Source organism: Halichoerus grypus, chromosome 4 (genome assembly GCF_964656455.1).
Source record: "Halichoerus grypus chromosome 4, mHalGry1.hap1.1, whole genome shotgun sequence".
Classification (NCBI taxonomy): Eukaryota; Metazoa; Chordata; class Mammalia; order Carnivora; family Phocidae; genus Halichoerus; species Halichoerus grypus.
In genome coordinates, this window is record NC_135715.1 from 159,958,889 (window position 1) to 159,979,521 (window position 20,633).

Sequence of the window (20,633 nt, forward strand, 5' to 3'; positions counted from 1 at the left end):
AAAATAATTGCTCTTTTTAAAATTCTAACCACACTGAGGGAATTAAAATAAAAAGTGAACGTCCCCTTTTTCATCCCATCATCCCTATTGATCAAGGGTAACCATTGTTAAGAATTCTATGTTTATTGTTCCAGGCCTCTAGATTCATACACACATATGTAAACATTGATGTATTATATGTGTGTGTGTGTGTGTGTGTGTGTGTGTGTACATAGAGAATTAGTTACCAAAATGGGACCATGATAAGCATATCATACTTTTTCTGCTTGACAGTAGGCCACGGTTATCTTCCTGTGTCAATAGAATGATCCACTCATTCTTTTTCATAACTGAATAGCATTATGTAATAGGGACTTACCATAATTTATTTAGCCACTCCACTATGATACACATTTATGTTGTTACCCATTTTGGGCTGTTAAAATGATGTTGCAAGAAACATCTTGGTACAGATAGACCAAAATATAGATGTATTTTTGCCCTATTGTATATATCTGAAGGATAAATTTATAGAAGTGGAATTGCCAGTATACTTGAAAATTTTTGAGAGATATACTGCCAAAAGATGCCCTCCAAAAATATTATTTTGTACAGTATCCTGGAAGGTGCACAGTATAGACAGGATGCTAGGCCAGAGAGAGGCAGGCCACTGGCAACTGAGATAATTATTAATAACAGCTTTCTAGCCTTCACACATTTCAATTAGGCCCTAGCCTACTTTTTACACTTCTTTTCCCTGTTTCCCCAGTATAGTCTCTCTGCTCCAGAAGCCACACTTAATATATTGCCCTTTGAGCCCCTTGGCCCCCAAGTTCAACAGAGAGGACCAGCAGGTTTGTGATTGTCAGGGTACTTCCTACACACAGTAGAACACCTACATATGGTACCAGGAAGAACATAGTTATCCTAGAGAAGTCACATAAAGTGTTCTATGAGTACAAGGGAGAAAGACATCACTTTGGCTTGCGGGGAGGAGAGTCAGCAAGAACTTTCTGGAGAAGATGACACTTAAGATAGGCCTTGAAGAATAATAGGCACAGATAATAGGAAGGTAATCCAGGCAAATGGAGCAGCTCCAGCAAGGAGAGGCAACCTCTTTGTGGTTCAGTTTCCTTATCTATGAAACAAGGATGATATGACTCACCACACAGGGTTCCTGCAAGAATCAAATGAGCTAGCACTTGTTAAAACATTTGTTTCCACAAACTGGATGGTATTATTCCAATGTTACTGCTGATAATGATAATTATTTAATGTTACTAGAGCGAAATGGGGAGAATGAAGACTTCCTGAGCACATCTCAGTGGGCTCTCCTTCTTTATCAAATCTTGCATGCTTTCAGGACATACAACACCCCATATTCAAATACATTTTTAAAAAGATTTGACCACACATTCCAGAGGCAATCAGAAGGCTTAGAGTAGATCTGCTATTTGTTACTCGCTGCAATGCTATTCCTCTGTAGCAGGACAAATCTTCAGTTATGACAATAAACCCTTGCTTTTATATACAATCTACCAGCTCTTCCTCATCCTCTGAACCTTGTAGGAAAGAAGGCGTATCTTCTTCCCTCAGCCTCTCCATCCTGCTGCCCTCCAGGGACCAGTTACTACCGCTACCCTCCACTTGAGGAGGGAGAAACCCTGATTGGTACATTGAAGAAGAGATGAGAAATAACTCCCGTTATTTTTTTTAAAGATTTTATCTATTTATTTGAGAGAGAGAGAGCACAATCAGGGGAGGGCAGGGGAGGGACAGAGGCAGAGGGAGAAGCAGGCTCACCGTTGAGCAGGGAGCTGCCATGGGACTCGATCCCAGGACTCTGGGATCATGACCTGAGCTGAAGGCAGATGCTTAACCGACTGAGCCACCCAGGCGCCCCTAACTCCCATTATTTTTACAAAAGCACATGCTGTTCAAAGAAAGAAGCAGCACCCTGTCTTCTCCTCACCAAAGTTTGTGTTTTAATGGGGAAGCTTTTCAAGTCTCTCTTTTGCAGTCAGTTTCTGTCTTACCATAAACTATCAACTCAACTTCTCACCCATTTCAGATTAGGGAGAAAAACATGTACAAAACAGTTGATAAAACCATCTACAAACAAGCGTTCAGCCCTGAGACCCTGATCAGATGTTGGAATGAGTGTCTGGACAAGTCTTCCTTTCACAACAGGAGAATGCAAGTGGAAGAGTTTAACAAGAAGAATTACTGGAAGAAGAAAGGCATGGCAATCATCCCCATGAAGTTTTCAGTCGGTTTTGCTGCAACAAGCTATCATCAGGTAAGGCTTTTCTACGTGGTGAATAACCCTCACATCAGATGCACTTCTCGCCCTGTCAGCTCACGTTGACTTTGGGAGAGGGTCACATTTCCCAGGCACCAAGCCCCTCCCTCCCCAGCACCTGGGAGAAATGTAAGAACTCTCCTGAGCAGCACCCCCATCTACAAGCTCGTTCAACACAGTGCGGTAGAAAAAATGTCTCGGTGTCAGAAAATGGCATCAGCAAGCCTGCTACCAGCATGGCTGCCAGGACGCAGCAGTGACCACAAGCACCACCCCACCCCACCCCAAATCATCCCTATGCCAAAGGGAATGAGAGCCCACAAGGCCTGGGGTGCTGAGCTCTCTGAGCCCAGGGGTTACGGCTTGGGCAGGGAGTGGGGCCTCTCCCGGTCTGTGCCCCAGACCCCTCAGCTCTCCTCAGTGCCCCAAAGTCTAGGCAGAGAGGTCACTGCATGTTGTCCTGACAAGCTGGCTGTTTCCAGCCGCCTCTCCCAGGAATCTGTGTCAATTCTAGTGGGGAAACAGGGGTGCATGGTCCAAAAATCCTTCTAGGTAGATTGCAAAAGGAAGAGGCAAGTCACTCAGAGGCCACATCCAGAAGGGAGGAGGAAAGGTGCAAATAGGTGAGTCCATTAAATAACACAGGACTGGTACAGACAAGTGTTCCCAGCAATCCCAATGGGTCCCATATGGGAAAGCTGTTTACAAAACAGGGAAATGGTATTGCCTCCCCATTATTGTCCACCAGAAGCAGAGACTCCGCAACTGGAAAAATCTTATGTGCATTAGATCTAAATCTAAATCTAAAAATACATTAGATCTCCCTGTGCGTATACCATTGAAAGCATTTTCCCACTTACACCCAACTACCAGCAGCCAATAGACACATGCGCGTGCTCACACCACAGAAGCTGCCCTGTCCAAGGAAATCCTTCTTAGGGAGTAAAGCAGTTGCCCCCAAGCCCTAAGCAGCTGGAGTCAGGTGGCCCTAAGAAATCCTTGGCCCTGCCACTTACTAGCTGTGTAATATTGAGCAAGTTATTTAACCTCTCTGAGTCTCAGCTTCCTCAATTATAAAATGAGAATAATAATCCTTTCTCTTAGGACTGATGAGGACTCAACAAGCTAACAAATGTAAAGCACTTGGCAGGGTTCCCGGAGCACTGTGTAGTTATCCAAGGCAGCCCACACCCCTTCCCCAGGAGGTCTCAGACGCACCTCGCAGGGCTGTGGCTGCTCCAGCACTAGGATGAGACTCGCCGGTCTCCTGAGTCACACTCCTGTTCAGGCCCAGCGTGCCTGTTCTGCACAGAGGTGCGGGCAGGTTGACCGTTACACCTACGGGCCTGGACTAATCCAACAGCTGGAGCGTAAGTTATTCTAGATATCTGCCTGTGGGGGTTTTTTTCTCTGACACCAAATGTTGTGTTTTTTTCTGCACCAATCCTCCAACACCAACTGAGTGTGCAACAGTTCAATTCAATTCTGACGCTAACTACCCAGAGTTAGCACAGACCGCACAGATCAAGGGCTAAGTCCCACAAGACTGCCTCCATTTCTGATACCAGCAAAAGTAGGGTGCCCAAGCTCTCACACTTCTGTCCAAGCAACTACAAATTCAGGGGTTTCCACTACCCACCTCACTTAGGTTTGATACTTGCTAGAGCAACTCGCAGAACTCAGGAAAGCACTCTACTTACTATTATGACCAGTTTGTTATAAAGGATACCACCCAAGAATAGCCACATGGTAGACATGCATGGGGCAAGTTATGTGAGAGGCAAATGGGGCTTTCATGCCCTTCCCCTCCAGCTTGTGGCTATGGTCACCAACCCAGAAGCTCCCAGAACCCAGTTGTTCGTGGGTTTTATGAAAGTTTCATTACATAGTCACAGTTGATTAAATCATTGGCCATTGGTGATTGAACTCAATCTCTAGTCCCTCTCCCCTCCCTGAAGGTCAGAGGGTGGGGCTGAAAGCTGGAACCCTCTAACCTTGTGTTTGGTTTTTCTGGCAACAATTCCCACCCCCTAGAAGCTGTCTAGGCTTCTCCCAAGAATGATCTGAACAGCAGACAAAAGACAGTAAATTCCCAGGATTTTTGGACCTCTGTGCCAAAAATCAGGGACAAAGAACATATATTTATTTTTTTATTATACAACACTTCCCCTCACCTGGATGGCTGCCCCTCACCTAAACCACAGTCTACTCTCTGCCATCATCCATGTGAGCCAACTTCCTTACCTCGCCACACACACACACACACACACACACACACAAATCCTTAAATCAAGCAATGACTTTAAAGCTCTATTTGAAAGGCCTCCAGCTTCTTCACAGAGTTCCAAATTGATGCATCCAAGAATCACCAGGCTAAGAGTTGAAATGTGTTATTTCAGGGCAGCTGATGACTCACAAAGCTGGAACACCTACTCTCCAAACTAGGCATGGGGAGCACTGTCAGAGGGAGTCAAAAGGCCCACGATGATAAATACTATTATTAACATCTATAAGCCTGGATGCACCAAAGCTCCTCCAAGCCATTCTGAGACAGAATAGACTGAAATCCTAATTCCTCCCCCTTTTTCCCTCCTCCTCCTGGAATGAAAAATAACACATTTCCATTTGTCCAATTCAACATTTATTTAGTGTTTCTGTGATTCAGACTTGCTCTAAGTTCTCTACAGGACACAAAACTGAACGAGACCAAGTGCCCTTCCTCCCTGAGACTCTCACAGAAGAGCTGGTCACCCCCTGTATTCATTTCCTGTGGCTGCCATAAGAAAGTACCACAAACTGGGTGGCTTACAACAAATTTATGCTCTCCCAGTTCTGGAGGCTTGGAGTTCAAAATCAAGGTGTCAGCAGGGTAATGCTCCTCAGAAGCCCCCAGAGGAGAACACTGCCTTGTCTCTTCCAGCTTCTGGTGTCTCCTAGTATTCCTTGGCTTGTGGCCATGTCACTCCAATCTCTGCCTCCACCTTCACGTGGCCTTCTTTGTTGTGTGTCTTCACACAGTCTCATATAAGAACATCAGTCACTGAATTTAGAGCCCACCCTAATCCACTATGACCTTCTCTTAACAATTTTATCTACAAAAACTCTATTTCCAAAGAAGGTTTCATTCTGAGGTTCCAGGTGGACAGGAATTTGCAGGGGACACTAATCAGCCCAGTTCACCCCTGTAAGAGGAAGTGCAGAGAAGCAGGTAACTGATCCTTCCCAGATGGGAATGAGAAGTGTTTGGGAAGCTTTAACAGAACGGAGATCATAGGTGTGGGTCTGACGGCTGGGGAGCAGGCCAGGAAGTGAGAACAGCATAAGCATGAGCACAGGTCAGGAAGGAGCAGCAGTAAGGCAAAGCAGGAAAAGACAGCGATGGAACTGGAAAAGTACACTAGACCAAATCCTAAAAGACCTCATATTGTAAAAAGGAGCTAGGCTTTCCCATACAGACAATGGGGGATTTTGGCCCACCTTGCCCAGTGGTGAACCCTTCTTCCCTTTTATGATTCCATTCAGTTGTCTCTTTGGGGAACCCCTCCCCAAGCTTCTCAAAAGCAGTTTGATCTGTCCTCCCAGGTCCCTAGGGCCCCTTATACCATGCCCATTGCCTCACAAATCATTCTGCATTATGACTTGCTCTCTACCCTGTCCCCCCATTACAGTGGGAGCTACTAAATGTTGAGGAAGAACCACATCTTGTTCATCTGTGTATATCCAGAGCTGAGCGCAGGTTGGAACATAACATGTGTCAAGTACTTAACAAATGTTTAATTAGTTAGCTGAATGGTCAGCCAGAGACTTTAAGAAGGGGAGTAACTTTCAAATAGTTGGAACCAATACTCATAACTCCTGAGTATCCAAAGGGGCGCCTATTAAAACCAGGTTCCTGGGACACCTAGGTGGCTCAGTCAGTTAAGCATCCAACTCCTGGTTTCAGCTCATGTTCTGATCTCAGGTTCGTGAGATTGAGCCCCATGTTGGGAGATCGAACCCCATGTCGGTCTCCATGCTCAGTGTGGGGTCTGCTTGAGATTCTTTCCCTCTCCCTCTCCCTCCTCTCCCCCCACTCACGCTTGCTCATGTATGCTCTCTCTCTCTCTCAAATAAAAAAATAAAATCTTGGGACGCCTGGGTGGCTCAGTTGGTTAAGCGACTGCCTTCGGCTCAGGTCATGATCCTGGAGTCCCGGGATCGAGTCCCGCATCAGGCTCCCTGCTCGGCAGGGAGTCTGCTTCTCCCTCTGACCCTCCTCCCTCTCATGCTCTCTGTCTCTCATTCTCTCTCTCTCAAATAAATAAATAAAATCTTTAAAAAAATAAAAAATAAAAAATAAAATCTTTAAAAATTTTTTAAATAAAAAATAAAAATAAATAAATAAAACCAGATTCCTAAACAAGAATGTTCTTTACAGGTGACTTCTGCACAGAACAGAACTAAACGTCAGAATCCCACCAGGAAAGCTTGCTTCTCTGACCCTCTGACGGGGGTCTCACTACCTCATTTGTTTATATTCAATCTCACTAAACTTGCACTGAGCGGTGCCTTCTGGGTTGTTTTACTAGGCAGCTGCTCTCGTTCATATCTACACAGATGGCTCTGTATTGGTCACACATGGAGGCAACGAACTGGGACAAGGTATTCACACCAAAATGCTGCAGGTAAGCTACATAAAATTAAGTCGTTAATCTTTCTATACATTGTTGACATGCCTGACATTTGGCACTAATTTTAGGGGAGATGATCAAACCCTAAGATCTTGACTATTTGATTGAAAAACTTCTTCCGTATCAAATGGAATGTCTGAGGTAGCAGAAATCCCACGTATGTACAAATAGTCCTAGAGCGTGGCCAGGCTTTATGGGTGGAGGTGGTTGTTAGTGAAAACACCACTAATGAGCCCCTGGAGCACTGTGGTAGGTGCCCCACGCAGACTTTACCTAGAGTAGGAGTTTCTCAGCTTTTCTATTTTGAGACCAGTATGCATGATTTCTAAAGTTTGGACAACAACATTAGGTTGCTAATATACATTTTGGACAAGTAAGGACAAGTAAGTCATCAACTGTTATCATGCTATAATTTTTAAAGTATAGTTTAACACACACACATACATATACATGAAGTAGGAAGATATCTCAAGAGGAAAAAAAAAGAAGAATCCTTTAAATTGAATAAATTTCACTATGACAAATTTATTAGATTGTTATAGTACACATCTGCAGCTTTTGACTATCCAGCCCCTTAGCTCCTTTGGAATACACCCCCTACATTCCATAGAGTCCTAAAGGACTCCTCAATTCTGGTACCTTTTAGCCCCATTTCCCTCCTTTCCCCAACTCCTGCCACAGATAGAGGCACAGGTGCCAGGCCTAGCTAGTCATGGCTCCCGAACCCACTGGCTGCAGGGATGGGTCCAGGGGGAAGGCACAGGACCAAGATCCTTTCCTGGGACTGATGTGTAGATGCTGACAGAGAAGAACTAGCATTCCCTTATGGTTGCTGAGCTCCTCTGCTATAAGTCAGGGGATGTCAGAGGCAATTTTCCTGTGCCATCGAGGAAGCATGCCTATTCTTGGAAATAACATAGCCATCGTAGGAAGAAAAGCAAATGTGAGAGGCAGCGAGAGGTCGCTGATAATACCAGAAAGACTTAGATGCATATATATGTGACACAGTCTCCACTTGTCCTTCCCATGTAGGGGACCCAATACATTCCCTTTGGCTCTTCATCACCAAGAACCAATAAAATTGTCCTTTTTTTTTTTTTTCCCATTTTGCCTCTTTCTGGGGAAACTTAAACTTACAACAGCATTACTCTCTAGATTAGCACTTGGGAACAAGTCCATAACCGTAGACGTCTGGAGAAAGTGTTTTTGCCAAAACTAAAAGACAAAAGAAACCAAAAAAATGCTTTTTCTCTTCCTTCCTTCCTTCCCTCCCTTTCTTTCTCTCTTTTTTATTCTTTGTGATTAAATATCTTTCTTTCCACGTGTCTGCTAGAGAGACTGGAAGAAAAAGAACAGAAAAGAAAGCAGTGAACAGCAAATACTAGAGGAGTATAAACAGGAGGGAACAAATAGAAGACAAGGGGGAGAATCAAAAGATAAGGTGGGATGAGGGCAAGAGAGAAGATAGGACCTCAGGGTCATTTGAAATTCATCGGATGCTCATACCAACAGATTTAAGACCAACCTTTGAACCAGTCAGTCCGATCTCTCTCTTCCTGCCAATGCCACCAAATAAAACTCAGAAACAAAGGAAATCCTTCACATCCTAAACACACTAAGTTTGAATGGAAGAACCATTATGGAATCCTACCAAGAAAACACTTTAAAAATCAGCGTGAGGCTCTACTAAGAAGTGGTTTTCATTTTTTTAAGACACATTATTTTAGGCTTTCAAGGATTTCATGGATGTAATAAAAATGGTAGTGTTTTTTAATTAAAAAAAAAAATGACTCAACTCTTCCTAGAAAACTGTGCCAGACTTGAAAATATTTATTTTTCACATAGGTGGCCAGCCGTGAATTAAAAATACCCATGTCTTCTTTGCGCATCTGTGAAACGAGTACGGCCACAGTGCCCAACACCATTGCTACAGCAGCTTCCATTGGTTCGGATGTCAATGACAGAGCTGCGCAGGTGCTGTGCCCTGTCTTTCCCTTCCGAACTTTTTCCATATTGCTGGTTTGCTTAGCTGGATACAGACACCAGCAGTTGGCTTCAGAGAAGTCACCTGTGGCAGTAAACATAGTCTCAGGATAACCAAAATGTCAGCAGAGTGGGCTAGTTTGAGTAGGCTAAACTGAGGTGACACATAGACACATAGTATACAGTGCCTCAAACACGACAAAAGTCCCTTCCTTGCACACGTAATGGTCCAGAGGGAGCTTTCGTCATTAGAGTACCCTGAGATTAATGGCAATTCCTCCACCTTCAACATGTGGCTTTCAAGCCTGCCCTGAGCATCATCATCAGGGAAAAAGCATGGAGGTCAGACCTGGAAGTGATGCAAGTCACTTCCCCTAATCATCCACCAGCAGAACAAGTCTCGGGCCATGTCTAAGTGCAAGGGAGGTTGGGAAAATGTGGAGGAGTACACCATAGGCCCAGCTACTATGGAACAAGGGGAGAATGGAGTTTGGTGAATAAACAGTCTCTGTCGCTGGGAGAAACAAAGAAGAAATCTGGGTACCGAGTAATGCAGAACTGGGCAAGTCTCTGACACAAACAAGTTCTTGCAGGCAGGTAAGCAGGCAGAACACCAGCTCAGTAGATCTGGTTCAATTAAAGTGTTTCCGTCAGTGCAATTCAACCACAGCACTCATACCTATCCTTTGTATTTATTTTCTAACTGATATTTTTAAAAACTGCTAAATTTTCACTTTTTCAGAATAGACTATGACTCCCATATTCCTTAATTCAGAGATCTGATCGCATGTACTTTTTTTTTTTTAAGATTTTATTTATTTATTTGACAGAGAGAGACAGCCAGAGAGGGAACACAAGCAGGGGGGAGTGGGAGAGGGAGAAGCAGGCTTCCCGGCTGAGCAGGGAGCCCGATGCGGAACTCGATCCCAGGACCCTGGGATCATGACCTGAGCCGAAGGCAGACACTTAATAACTGAGCCACCAAGGCGCCCCTGATCGCATGTACTTTTGAAGTGATGTCATGTTTCTGTTATAAACTGTCCACTTTTCCCATTGGGATGTTGTGGAGAGGCATATTCTCAGAACACTGCACTTATGCTACCAAAAGGAACCGCTTTCAAATCCATCTGATCTTCACAGAGACACTTGTTAGGGGCTTTTTCACTCAGAACAAATGTGTAGGAAACTTCAAATTCTTGAGACCCAGTTTTGGGTAGGATCAAACATAAGATAGGAATAGCTCAGTGCGTATGGGGGTTGTCAACGCAAACTAAGCATTAACCCATCTTCTAGAGCTTTATGTTTCTGTGTTAAGGATCGGAAACCTTGCGGATCTAGATTATTATAAAGACAAATTTAGTTATCTTCTCACTTCACACCCAAAACCAAGGCCTTCATTACAGTAGTTTGATGGTGGATGGATAAACAGATGGAAGGATGGACAGAGACTTGAATAATATTTCAGACCTACAGGAATATTGGCATGTTATTGTTGCAGAATGGAAAGCACAAATTAGAATGAAAATAAGATGTTTTGTTCCTTTGATTTTAATGGCTGGAAAATACAAAAGAAGGTGTAAGTTAAAAATGTAGAAAAAGAGAAGGAATTAAGAGCACAAATAGAAAGGAGACCTGAAAGTAGAAATTCAGCTGAGCCCGTCTTTTCACAGGAAATGAACCAGGGAGGTTTAAAAAACAAAAAACAAACAAAACAAAACAAAACAAAACAAAAAAACCCTGCAGTAACTGATACTCTCAAGGTCAGGGACTGTGTTGTTATTGTCTCTGTGTTCCCAATGTATGAGTATCAAGCACTCCAGAAACATTCACCAACCCAATCAATTATCAATTACTATTCTTCCACACAAATCCCAACCACCGGGCTCTTCTCTAATGAGGCTTCATTTCTTTACCCCTTCAAGAACGCTTGTCGGATCCTTCTGAAACGCCTTGAGCCCATCATTAAGAAAAATCCAGAAGGTACATGGGAAGACTGGGTAAGTGTTCCACTCTGTTTGTGATGACAAATGAGAAGACACTCCAAAGCAGGGCCGAGAGCATCACGGCAGCATTCAGCCCCACCACACACAGACAGTTTTTCTAAGAATGGGCTTCTACAAAAGGGCAGGATCATGAAAGGCTGAGACGGCCTCTCCATGCTGTGTACCAGGTACATGTATGTGAGAGAGTGCCCAGGGAACAGCATCACTGAGAGGAGGAAGGAAACGTATGAAGAACACCTAGAAGGCCTTACCCATTCCGTTTAAGTAAGAAGAGGAAGAGGCTTAGTCTTCCTAAGCCATAAGAAAAAAAAATTGTTGTTTTAAATGGGGAGGAGGAAAACCAAAAGGCCTAATTGCTATTAAACATGTCTCAAAGGAAATGACTCATCTAATCCAACTTTACAGCATCCTTTATCTTATCTCATTAGAACAGTTATCTCACACACACACTTACCTAGAGTTCTGACACTGAGAAACGAAGCCCCAAAATACCTCGTGAACTCAGCCCCTACATGGACGTACAGCAGGAATCTATTTTATTTGTTTAATTCAGACATCTCAACCCAGTCAGAAGGAAATTGTTCGCGTACCAGCTGAGGAAAAAAATATTAAAATGAGTTCCATTGTTGGTAACAGAGCACCAGCAACAATTATCAGATGTCAATTTTGATATAGGGAATATTTTCATTTTCACCTCTCAGATAATGTATCTATTTTCTTCTGACTAAATATGCCCATTCTGCAGATAGAAGCTGCTTTTGAACAAAGAATCAGTCTTTCGGCCACTGGATACTTCAGGTAAAAATTACAATAATGTCTGGGCTTAGCTGAGAAAATATAAGGTAACCCAATTGCTCTGGGCCTTAGGTCCCTTATTTGTAAAACAGGTTTTTATTATGTGATCAATGAGGTCCCTTCTAAGCCTAAAATTATATGATTTTATGTAAGCCTTTGAACTATGTCCAGAGAAATACTAAATAATAAAAATACCCTTATTGGGTAAAAAAAAATTTTTTTAATATGACTTAGAACATCTGATCATCATTTACTATTCATCGTTGAGTAGTAAAAAAATAGCATCATTAGAAACAACTTCCAACTCAGTTTTACCAATCTCCCTCCCTTTACCATAAAACCTTTCTGTTTTGAAGCTCCTCTCTGGGCAGGAAGAGATGCGAGGATAATCACCAGTCCTCATTTGTGCAGTTTCTGTCAGTGGGAGGCCCTCAGTCAATTCATGTTCACTGAATGAAGCACAAAGAGGAGAACTGGTTGTCGAGTTCAGGAAGTGTATGACATCAGTTTTATGATCTAGTGAAACAAATCACCAAACTAAACACACACATGCACAGAGAAAGAAAACACTAAAGCAATTTTTTTATGAAGGAAGGAAGGAAGGAGGAAGGTAACAGCCCAGCCCAGTGCCCTGTACTTAATGAGCTCTAAATTTCTGAGTTCAGTTACCCGAGAAGAGAGCAAATCAGCCCTCTAGCCCGGTACATCTTCCATTGTACATTAATGCACTGAATTACGTGCCCTTTTTTACCATCCCTGAATTACCATCACTTCCCCAGTTAGCACAGTCTAGGGGGGCCCTTTGGGAATGCTGATAAAACCAGTTAAGGTTCTCAATCCACAGAGCTAAAGCTCAACCCCTAAACCATGGATACAGACACACTGGGAGGTCCAGACCAAAACAGTCTATTGGATTCTCTCTCTTTTTGTCATCCTAACTGTAGCACAAAGAGTGTCCTCTTTAAATGGAGGCCCATGATAGTGCTGCTGTAATTAGCTAGGTTGGAAATACAGGTAGCACTTTAAATGAGTTTAAAAAGCAGTTGAAATAAGTATCAATAAAATGAAATACTATCATAATAACTTTTAAAATGAGTCAACATCGTTTGCAACCCCACCACCACCACCACCACCCCAAGCTGATGGGCTTTCTTTCTTCCATTAGGGGCTACAAGGCTTTCATGGACTGGGAGAAGGGAGAAGGAGACCCTTTCCCATACTATGTCTATGGAGCAGCCTGTTCCGAGGTTGAAATTGACTGCCTGACAGGAGCTCACAAGGTAAGCCAAATATAACTTTCCTCTTGGCAAATTAAAACAACAACCACAAAATTGTGTTGTATGATAAATAGCCCAATTACATTATGTAATACTTGTACAATAAAAACAGGATTTTTTCAGTTCCTTGGGAATGTCTAGAGATCCAATCTCATGCTGAATTTCCACTTAAGTCGTGAAGAAGGAATTGCTCCTAACAGTGGTCAGTGGTTGCCAGAGGTGGGGGGTAGGGGCTTAGATGAAAAGGGTGGAGGGGTTCAAAAGGTACAGTTATAAAATAATTAAGTCATGGGAATGTAAGGTACAATGTGGAGACCATAGTTAATAATACTGTATTGCATGTTTGAAAGTTGCTAAGAGAGTAGATCTTAAAAGTTCTCATCTCATGAAAAAAAAAACTTTTTTAACCATGTGTGGTAATGGTAACTATGTTAACTAGACTTATTGTGATAGTCATTTTACATACAAATATCAAATTGTTATGTTGTACACCTAAAACTAATATAATGTTATATGTCAATTATATCTCAATTAAAAATTAATTTAATTTAATTTTTTAAAAAATTTTAAAGAAGTAGTCAAAAAAGAATTGTTCATGACAGCCTAAAATGCATTGTTTTTTATTCCATTTCAGACAACAAAGTTGCTTTCCAAAGTTTTTGCCAAGAAAAAAAGGGGTCTGTTCCTAAAGTAAGGTCAAGTTATCTAATCCTGAAGGAATAGGTCATTTAGTAAATTGTCTTGAGTAAACATCTGAGAGCACATAACAATGTGATGTTTCTCTAAAGTCAGTTATCCCAAGGGTACTACTGTCCCTAACAAAATAGATGGGGGAAGGGTGTGAAAATAATTTTTTTTTAAATATTTTATTTATTTGAGAGAGAGTGAGAAACAGCATGAGAGGGGAGAGGGTCAGAGGGAGAAGCAGGCTCCCCGCTGAGCTGGGATCCCGATGTGGGACTCGATCCCAGGACTCCGGGATCATGACCTGAGCCGAAGGCAGTCGCTTAACCAACTGAGCCACCCAGGTGCCCCTGTGAAAATAATTTTTATGTTTACTACTTAATCAAGCATCCTACTGGAGGCAGGGAGTCATATTTAATCAAAAGCTAACAACTTCCAAAAAAAAAAGTTAACATCCACCATAAAAGGTAAACCATGAATATACCTCAGATATCATTCTCAGAATAGAGAAATTACAGAAACCTGAAATAGAATATAGTATATCCAGTAAGAAACTCTTAACTATAGGAAACAAACTGAGGGTTGCTGGAGGGGAGAGAGGTGGGGGGATGGGGTAACTGGGTGATGGGCATTAAGGAGGGCATGTGATGTAATGAGCACTGGGTGTTATATGCAACTAAGGAATCCCTAAACTCTACATTTGAAACTAATGATACACTATATGATAACTAATTGAATTTAAATAAAATAAGTTATAAAAAATATATAGAATATCCAAAGCATAATAATTGATAGGAAATTTACAGAATGGACCAATGACACATCTAAATTCCATATACAGATTATTCCAACATCATCTTGAACCATCTTAGCTGAAACTAGAAATGATCAATTTATGTAAAATAGGAAGGAATTTGCAAATACTGCCTTGGAAATCTTATCAAAATGTCTTTTATTGCCCCAATGTTAGTAAATTTGTCCGTAACTTAAATTTTATATAAATAAGATAGAAAATACAGTAAAAGAAGGGATGTCTGGAGAGCAGTCACCCTCACATTCCACTTGAGTTCATCCTTAGGATACGTTATATCCCCATTTTCACTCTAGATCATTGTGAAGAAGTAAACCCATGAAAATAGGAACAGATTGTTCATATGATAATATTAAAACTGTGTTTCCTAATGCTTTTCACATCATGGTACATATAGATAATGATAATATTTGCACAGCACATTTACAAACAAGGACCTCATGTTGGCAGGTAAGCAGCCTGAGAATCTCGCCCCAGACCCGCAGAAGTCCAAGTGTCAGGGTCCTGACACACCTGTAACCCATTCAAGGCTCCACACTCAGTGGAAAGCTGTTCTTACACTTTTTTTTTAAAAGATTTTATTTATTTGAAGGAGAGCGAGCGAGTGAGCATGAGCAGGGGCAGGGGCAGAAGGTGAGAGAGAAGCAGACTCCCCGCGGAGCAGGGAGCCTGACATGGGGCTCGATTCCAGGACCCTGGGATCATGACCTGAACCAAAAGCAGATGCTTAACCGACTGAGCCACCCAGGGGCCCCTGGAAAGCTGTTTTTAGAAATCAACTAATTTTTCTGATCCTCCGCCCTGAAGGTGGTATTGCCAGATTTGTTGCTAGCAAATAAAAATACAGGATGGCTGGTTAAATTGGAATTTCAGATAAACAACAAATAAATTTCTGGTATAAATATGCTCACTGCAGCATTGGGGACATACTTATTTTATCTGGCAATTCTATCTGAGGGCCTTGGTATAAATCCCTGAAGAAACAAATCTCACAGGGATATTCCAGAATTTATGGTACCAGTAAAGTTAAAATCTGGTTGTCCCTGTGCCTTCCTTATTACTGGCTGAGGTTCAGTCATTGTGGTATCACTTCAGCCCTTGAAATAGTTTATTCCTTGAAGAGGCAAAACTTCTTTTAACTAAAGGGAAATCAGAGAAATTAAATGACAGGCCTGTTGCTGCTGGCCACTTGTGGGTGCTGAGCCAGAACGTGTGCCCGTCCCATTACTGCACAGCCGTCTCTTCCCACCGTCCAACACCCTTCATGCAAAATATACCAGTTTTCAAGGTGGAAATAAATCCAACGCCCACTCTGAGGTGTGTCCAACCTCCTGCCCTATCTGTTGAGAATAAATGAAGGCTGGTCCCAATGCCCACAGAAGGTTGTCTGAAAGGTCAACATTTGAGTCAAAAGAGAACTGTCAACCCAAAGGACTAGATAGAAAGGAGGAGCCTGGCTAGTAAGCCTAAACGGAGAATGCTGATGTTCTCAGAACAAGCACAGGACATGGGGGCAGAAGGAAAGCCCAGAGATATTCCCGAGATAGACCACTGGCACATACGGGCTTTCTGTGGCTCCTTAACAACCCGTCTGCACGAGCCCCATGCCAAAACATAAGGGCCAAATTAGTGTGATGTTTCTCAGGGAAGGAAAGAGATTAGCGTAGTCAAAGGTAGTGTCAACATTTTCCCTTCATATGTTCCAAGATCTTTGAAATCTCCAATTTCATACATGCCACTATGGCTACATGATTTCCTCCGTAAATCAGCAATAATACCACCTCCATCAAATCATCACGAGGACTTGATGAGCTCATGAGTTGTAGCAGAACAACAAATCCAGGTTTAGAATGAGATGAGCAACCAGGATCAATTATTCACTAAGTTACACTCAAAGGCACTCACATACCATGGACTTTGGAGTCACTTAAGAAGTCAAACCAGGGGCGCCTGGGTGGCTCAGTCGGTTAAGCGTCTGCCTTCGGCTCAGGTCATGATCCCAGGGTCCTGGGATTGAGCCCCGCGTCAGGCTCCCTGCTCAGGGGGAAGCCTGCTTCTCCCTCTCCCACTCCCTCTGCTTGTGTTCCTTCTCTCGCTGTGTTTCTCTCTGTCAAATAAATAAATAAAACCTTAAAAAAAAAAAAGAGAGAGAAGTCAAACCAGGATTACGTAAGATCTCCTGGGGTCACCGCCAGTCCTAGCACTAAAGTTGAAGAGTTTGGCAGATTTCTTACCACTTCTGATATTGATGAGGTTCAGTGCAGTGTTCATTAACCAGTGAGAGTTCTGGAATAACTGGAGACCTTTTAAATAATTTTTTTTTTTAATTTATTTATTTGACAGAGAGAGACACAGCGAGAGAGGGAACACAAGTGGGGCGGGGGGGGGGAGGGAAAAGCAGGCTTCCCGCTGAGCAGGGAGCCCAATGTGGGGCTTGATCCCAGGACCCTGGGATCATGACCTGAGCCGAAGGCAGACACTTAATGACTGAGCCACCCAGCGCCCTCTTTTAAATAAATCTTAAGATAATCTTTTTAATTTAAGCTTTTATGGTGAAGTAATTTTCATTTTTGGCAGAAAATCAGAACAGACATCGTCATGGATACATGTTGCAGCCTAAATCCCGCCATTGATATTGGGCAGGTAGGTGCTGGCCCATGGAGATGGATGCCACTTCCTGAAAGTCATTGCGGGGAGACTAAGTACGTCTAAAGAGCATACAGCCTCACAGAGCTTGACATTTTCCCCTTTCAGGTTGAAGGTTCCTTTATTCAGGGAATGGGCCTTTATACCACTGAAGAGCTGAAATATTCCCTGGAAGGTGTTCTGTACTCTCGAGGCCCAGACGAGTACAAAATTCCAACCATCACTGATGTCCCAGAGGAATTCAATGTCTCCCTGTTGCCATCATCACAAACCCCACCAACCATCTATTCATCCAAGGTAAGCGCTCAAACCTACTGCTGTGCAATGTGATCCATCAAGTAGCATGGTAAATGAAAGCAGGTAGACAAAATAATAATAATAATAATGTCAACCTGTATCAGGACCAAATTACAAGAGACTGTTAGAATTTGGAGAAGAATCACCTAGAGAAAAGTGAGATTCAGAGAGGATAAGTGATCTCTGCCTAATGGCCATCCTTGGCCAAGGTCTTTATTTATTAGTATCTTCTTTCACTGGAAATGCTAAAATTTGGTGAAAAGTTCTGATTTGATAGAATAATATTTTCACTTAAGAACCTTAAGACTAAAATGGGGGGCGCCTGGGTGGTTCAGTTGGTTGGGCGACTGCCTTCGGCTCAGGTCATGATCCTGGAGTCCCAGGATCGAGTCCCGCATCAGGCTCCCTGCTCAGCGGGGAGTCTGCTTCTCCCTCTGACCCTCCTCCCTCTCATGCTCTCTGTCTCTCATTCTCTCTCTCTCAAATAAATAAATAAAATCTTTTAAAAAAATAAATAAATAAATAAAATAAAATAAAATATTAAATGGGATTAAAGGCATGATACTACTAAAATTTTAGGAAAAAGTGGCAGCATGGGAAGAATCCTAGACTGGGCCTCAGTGGACCTGGGTTCTTAGCCTAGCCTCGCCAGCTCCCTGTGATCATAGATGAATCACTCACCTCTTGGGGGCTCAGGGTCCTCATCCATACCCATAAATGGATCCAGAACAATGGTTCTCAACTGGTCCCCAGGGTACATTTGGCAATGTCTGGAGTTATATCTGATTATCACAACTACGGTTGTGGAGGGAGGAGATGTTCCTAGTCTGGGTAGAGAGGCCAGGGATGCTGCTAAATAGTCTTCAATGCACAAGACAGCCCCCCAACAAAGAATTATCTGGCCCAAAATGTCAGTGGTGTCAGGAAGCAAAGACACAAACCGTTAGTAATTGCTAAAGTAGTGGAGCTGCAAATGAAAATAAAGGTCAGCATTTCTTGTCATTGCTGTATGCAGATTATGTGAAAATCACTCTCAGAGTAGAAACTTTCTTTAGTTTTAAGATGTATTGTTAAAATTTTCTTTTAAGTCTTTTAGGAGACTTCTTACTAGGGGTGATGAATTGATATAAGAGAAAATGAGTTCATCTGTATCTGCTGGAATGTTATCATTTCCAAACTGGAGGCCACTGTCAGCCCAGGAACTTTCTCTCGTCATATGGTGACGGAACTGGAGGGTGGAGAGGTGGTTGGGGTGCAAATTTGAAAGGAAGGACAATCAGCATCCCCTTTGGGTTCTCATTAGGCTGGAAATCACTCAAAGAGCAGCATTCAGGCCACCAACAGCAATGGGACAGGCAGGACCTGTGAGTCCTATGGTTGTGACCAGCCACTCATACGCAGACCCTGAGGAAACTCATGGGTTTACAGGTGCCCCATAGAGTATATTCTGTAATAATAACAGGGACCTACCGAGTACCAGGCACTGTGCTAGGAGCTTTTGCACTTGCTAAACTTTACAACACCCTGTAGCGTAGATATCATTGCCTGAATTTCACTGATAAAGGAACAGAGGCTCAGAGAGATAATCTCACCCAGAGAAACAGAGGGAGTAAGGGCCAGGTTTCAAACTTCATGTCTCTAGCTTAGGGTTGCAAATTGGGGGACCACTGGCTGAATCTAGGCTGCAGATGTGTTTTTCTGTGACCCACACAGTGTTTTTAAAAATCAGGGAATTGTAGGGGTGTCTGGGTGGCTCAGTCGGTTAAGTGTCTGCCTTCAGCTCAGGTCATGATCTCAGGGTCCTAGGATAGAGCCCTGCATTGGGCTCCGCATTCAACAGGGAGTCTGCTTGAGATTCTCTCTCTCCCTCTCCGTCTCCTCCTCCTCCTCTCTCTCTCAAATAAATACATCTTTAAAAATCAGGGAATTGTACATTAAAATAAGAATATCTAAATTCTCTTGAAAAATTGGATGATCTGGTAATTTTGGCTACATTTTTAGAAGACACCAATGGCCCCTTTAGACAGGACATGGGGGTATCTCTACTTCACCATAATTCCCACTTTTCTTTGCTGTCCTTCAACTGCCCACATCCTCTCATTTATATTACCTGATTGTTCCTTGCAGATGATGGGCTTGCAACCCATCATCTGGTACCCAAGTCTGTACTCTTCTAGAGTACCTTACCTCCCCTGATGCTGGAGTCATAACGAGGCATTTTTCTCTCTGCTCATGAAGTTGGCCATTGAATGTGCTTCCCTAAGTAGGATACCACACAGGGTGCCTGGGTGGCTCAGTCAGTTAAGTGTCTTCAGTTCATGATCCCAGGGTCCTGGAATCGAGTCCAGCATCGGGCTCCCTGATCTGCAGGCAGCCTGCTTCTCCCTCCGCTCCCTCCTTCTCTCTCTATCTCTGTCTCTCATGCATAAATAAATAAAATCTTAAATAAATAAATAATAGGATGCCCCCCCCAACACACACACACACACACACACGTGCATGTGCATCCACCTTTCCTATAGAACAAAGATTTAACCTAGACAGCATTACAGATATGGGAAGTTCAGGTGGTATTGTGATTTTTAAGAGTACTCAAGCTTCATTCAGTCAATAAGTTACTGAACAAATTATTGTGAGCAAGACACTGTGCTAGGAGTTAGGGAATACAATGGTGAATAAAGACCTGGGTCCTGAAATATAGTAGCTTGTAACCTAGTATAGAAAATTCTAAAACAAATGTGCTTTCTTCCAGGGCCTGGGGGAGTCCAGGATGTTCCTGGGCTCATCTGTGTTCTTTGCCATCACTGACGCAGTGGCCGCAGCACGCAGGGAAAGAGACATAGCTGGGGACTTCACAGTGAGGAGCCCAGCAACGCCAGAATGGGTTCGAATGGCCTGTGTAGATCGGTTCACAGAGATGGTATGGAATTATTGATTATTTTCCTAAAAGGTGGCTTTTCTATCTCTTGTTTCTTAGACCTCTAAGGTAAATTCATAACCTAATCTGATCAAATTACAAGGTCAAATTATAAAATGTAAGCTTATCAAAGGATTAAGAGGCGGGGTGCCTGGGTGGCTCAGTTGGTTAAGCGGCTGCCTTCAGCTCAGGTCATGATCCCAGGGTCCTGGGATCGAGCCCGCATCGGGCTCCCTGCTCAGCGGAGAGCCTGCTTCTCCCTCTCCCTC

General features: G+C 43.0%; 1 protein-coding gene across 1 annotated transcript in view; it reads left to right on the forward strand.

Annotated features, from left to right (window-relative positions):
* The window catches only part of LOC118539774 (aldehyde oxidase 2-like), an 81,764-nt gene that overhangs the window by 47,085 nt on the left and 14,046 nt on the right, over nucleotides 1–20,633 (forward strand). Inside the window, exons 26-34 of the mRNA XM_078070028.1 lie at nucleotides 2,051–2,278; nucleotides 6,850–6,945; nucleotides 8,797–8,925; nucleotides 10,857–10,931; nucleotides 11,683–11,735; nucleotides 12,898–13,012; nucleotides 17,082–17,147; nucleotides 17,259–17,447; nucleotides 20,200–20,367. Of these exons, the coding sequence (XP_077926154.1) occupies nucleotides 2,051–2,278; nucleotides 6,850–6,945; nucleotides 8,797–8,925; nucleotides 10,857–10,931; nucleotides 11,683–11,735; nucleotides 12,898–13,012; nucleotides 17,082–17,147; nucleotides 17,259–17,447; nucleotides 20,200–20,367 (1,119 nt within the window). The remainder of the gene's footprint in view (nucleotides 1–2,050; nucleotides 2,279–6,849; nucleotides 6,946–8,796; nucleotides 8,926–10,856; nucleotides 10,932–11,682; nucleotides 11,736–12,897; nucleotides 13,013–17,081; nucleotides 17,148–17,258; nucleotides 17,448–20,199; nucleotides 20,368–20,633) is intronic.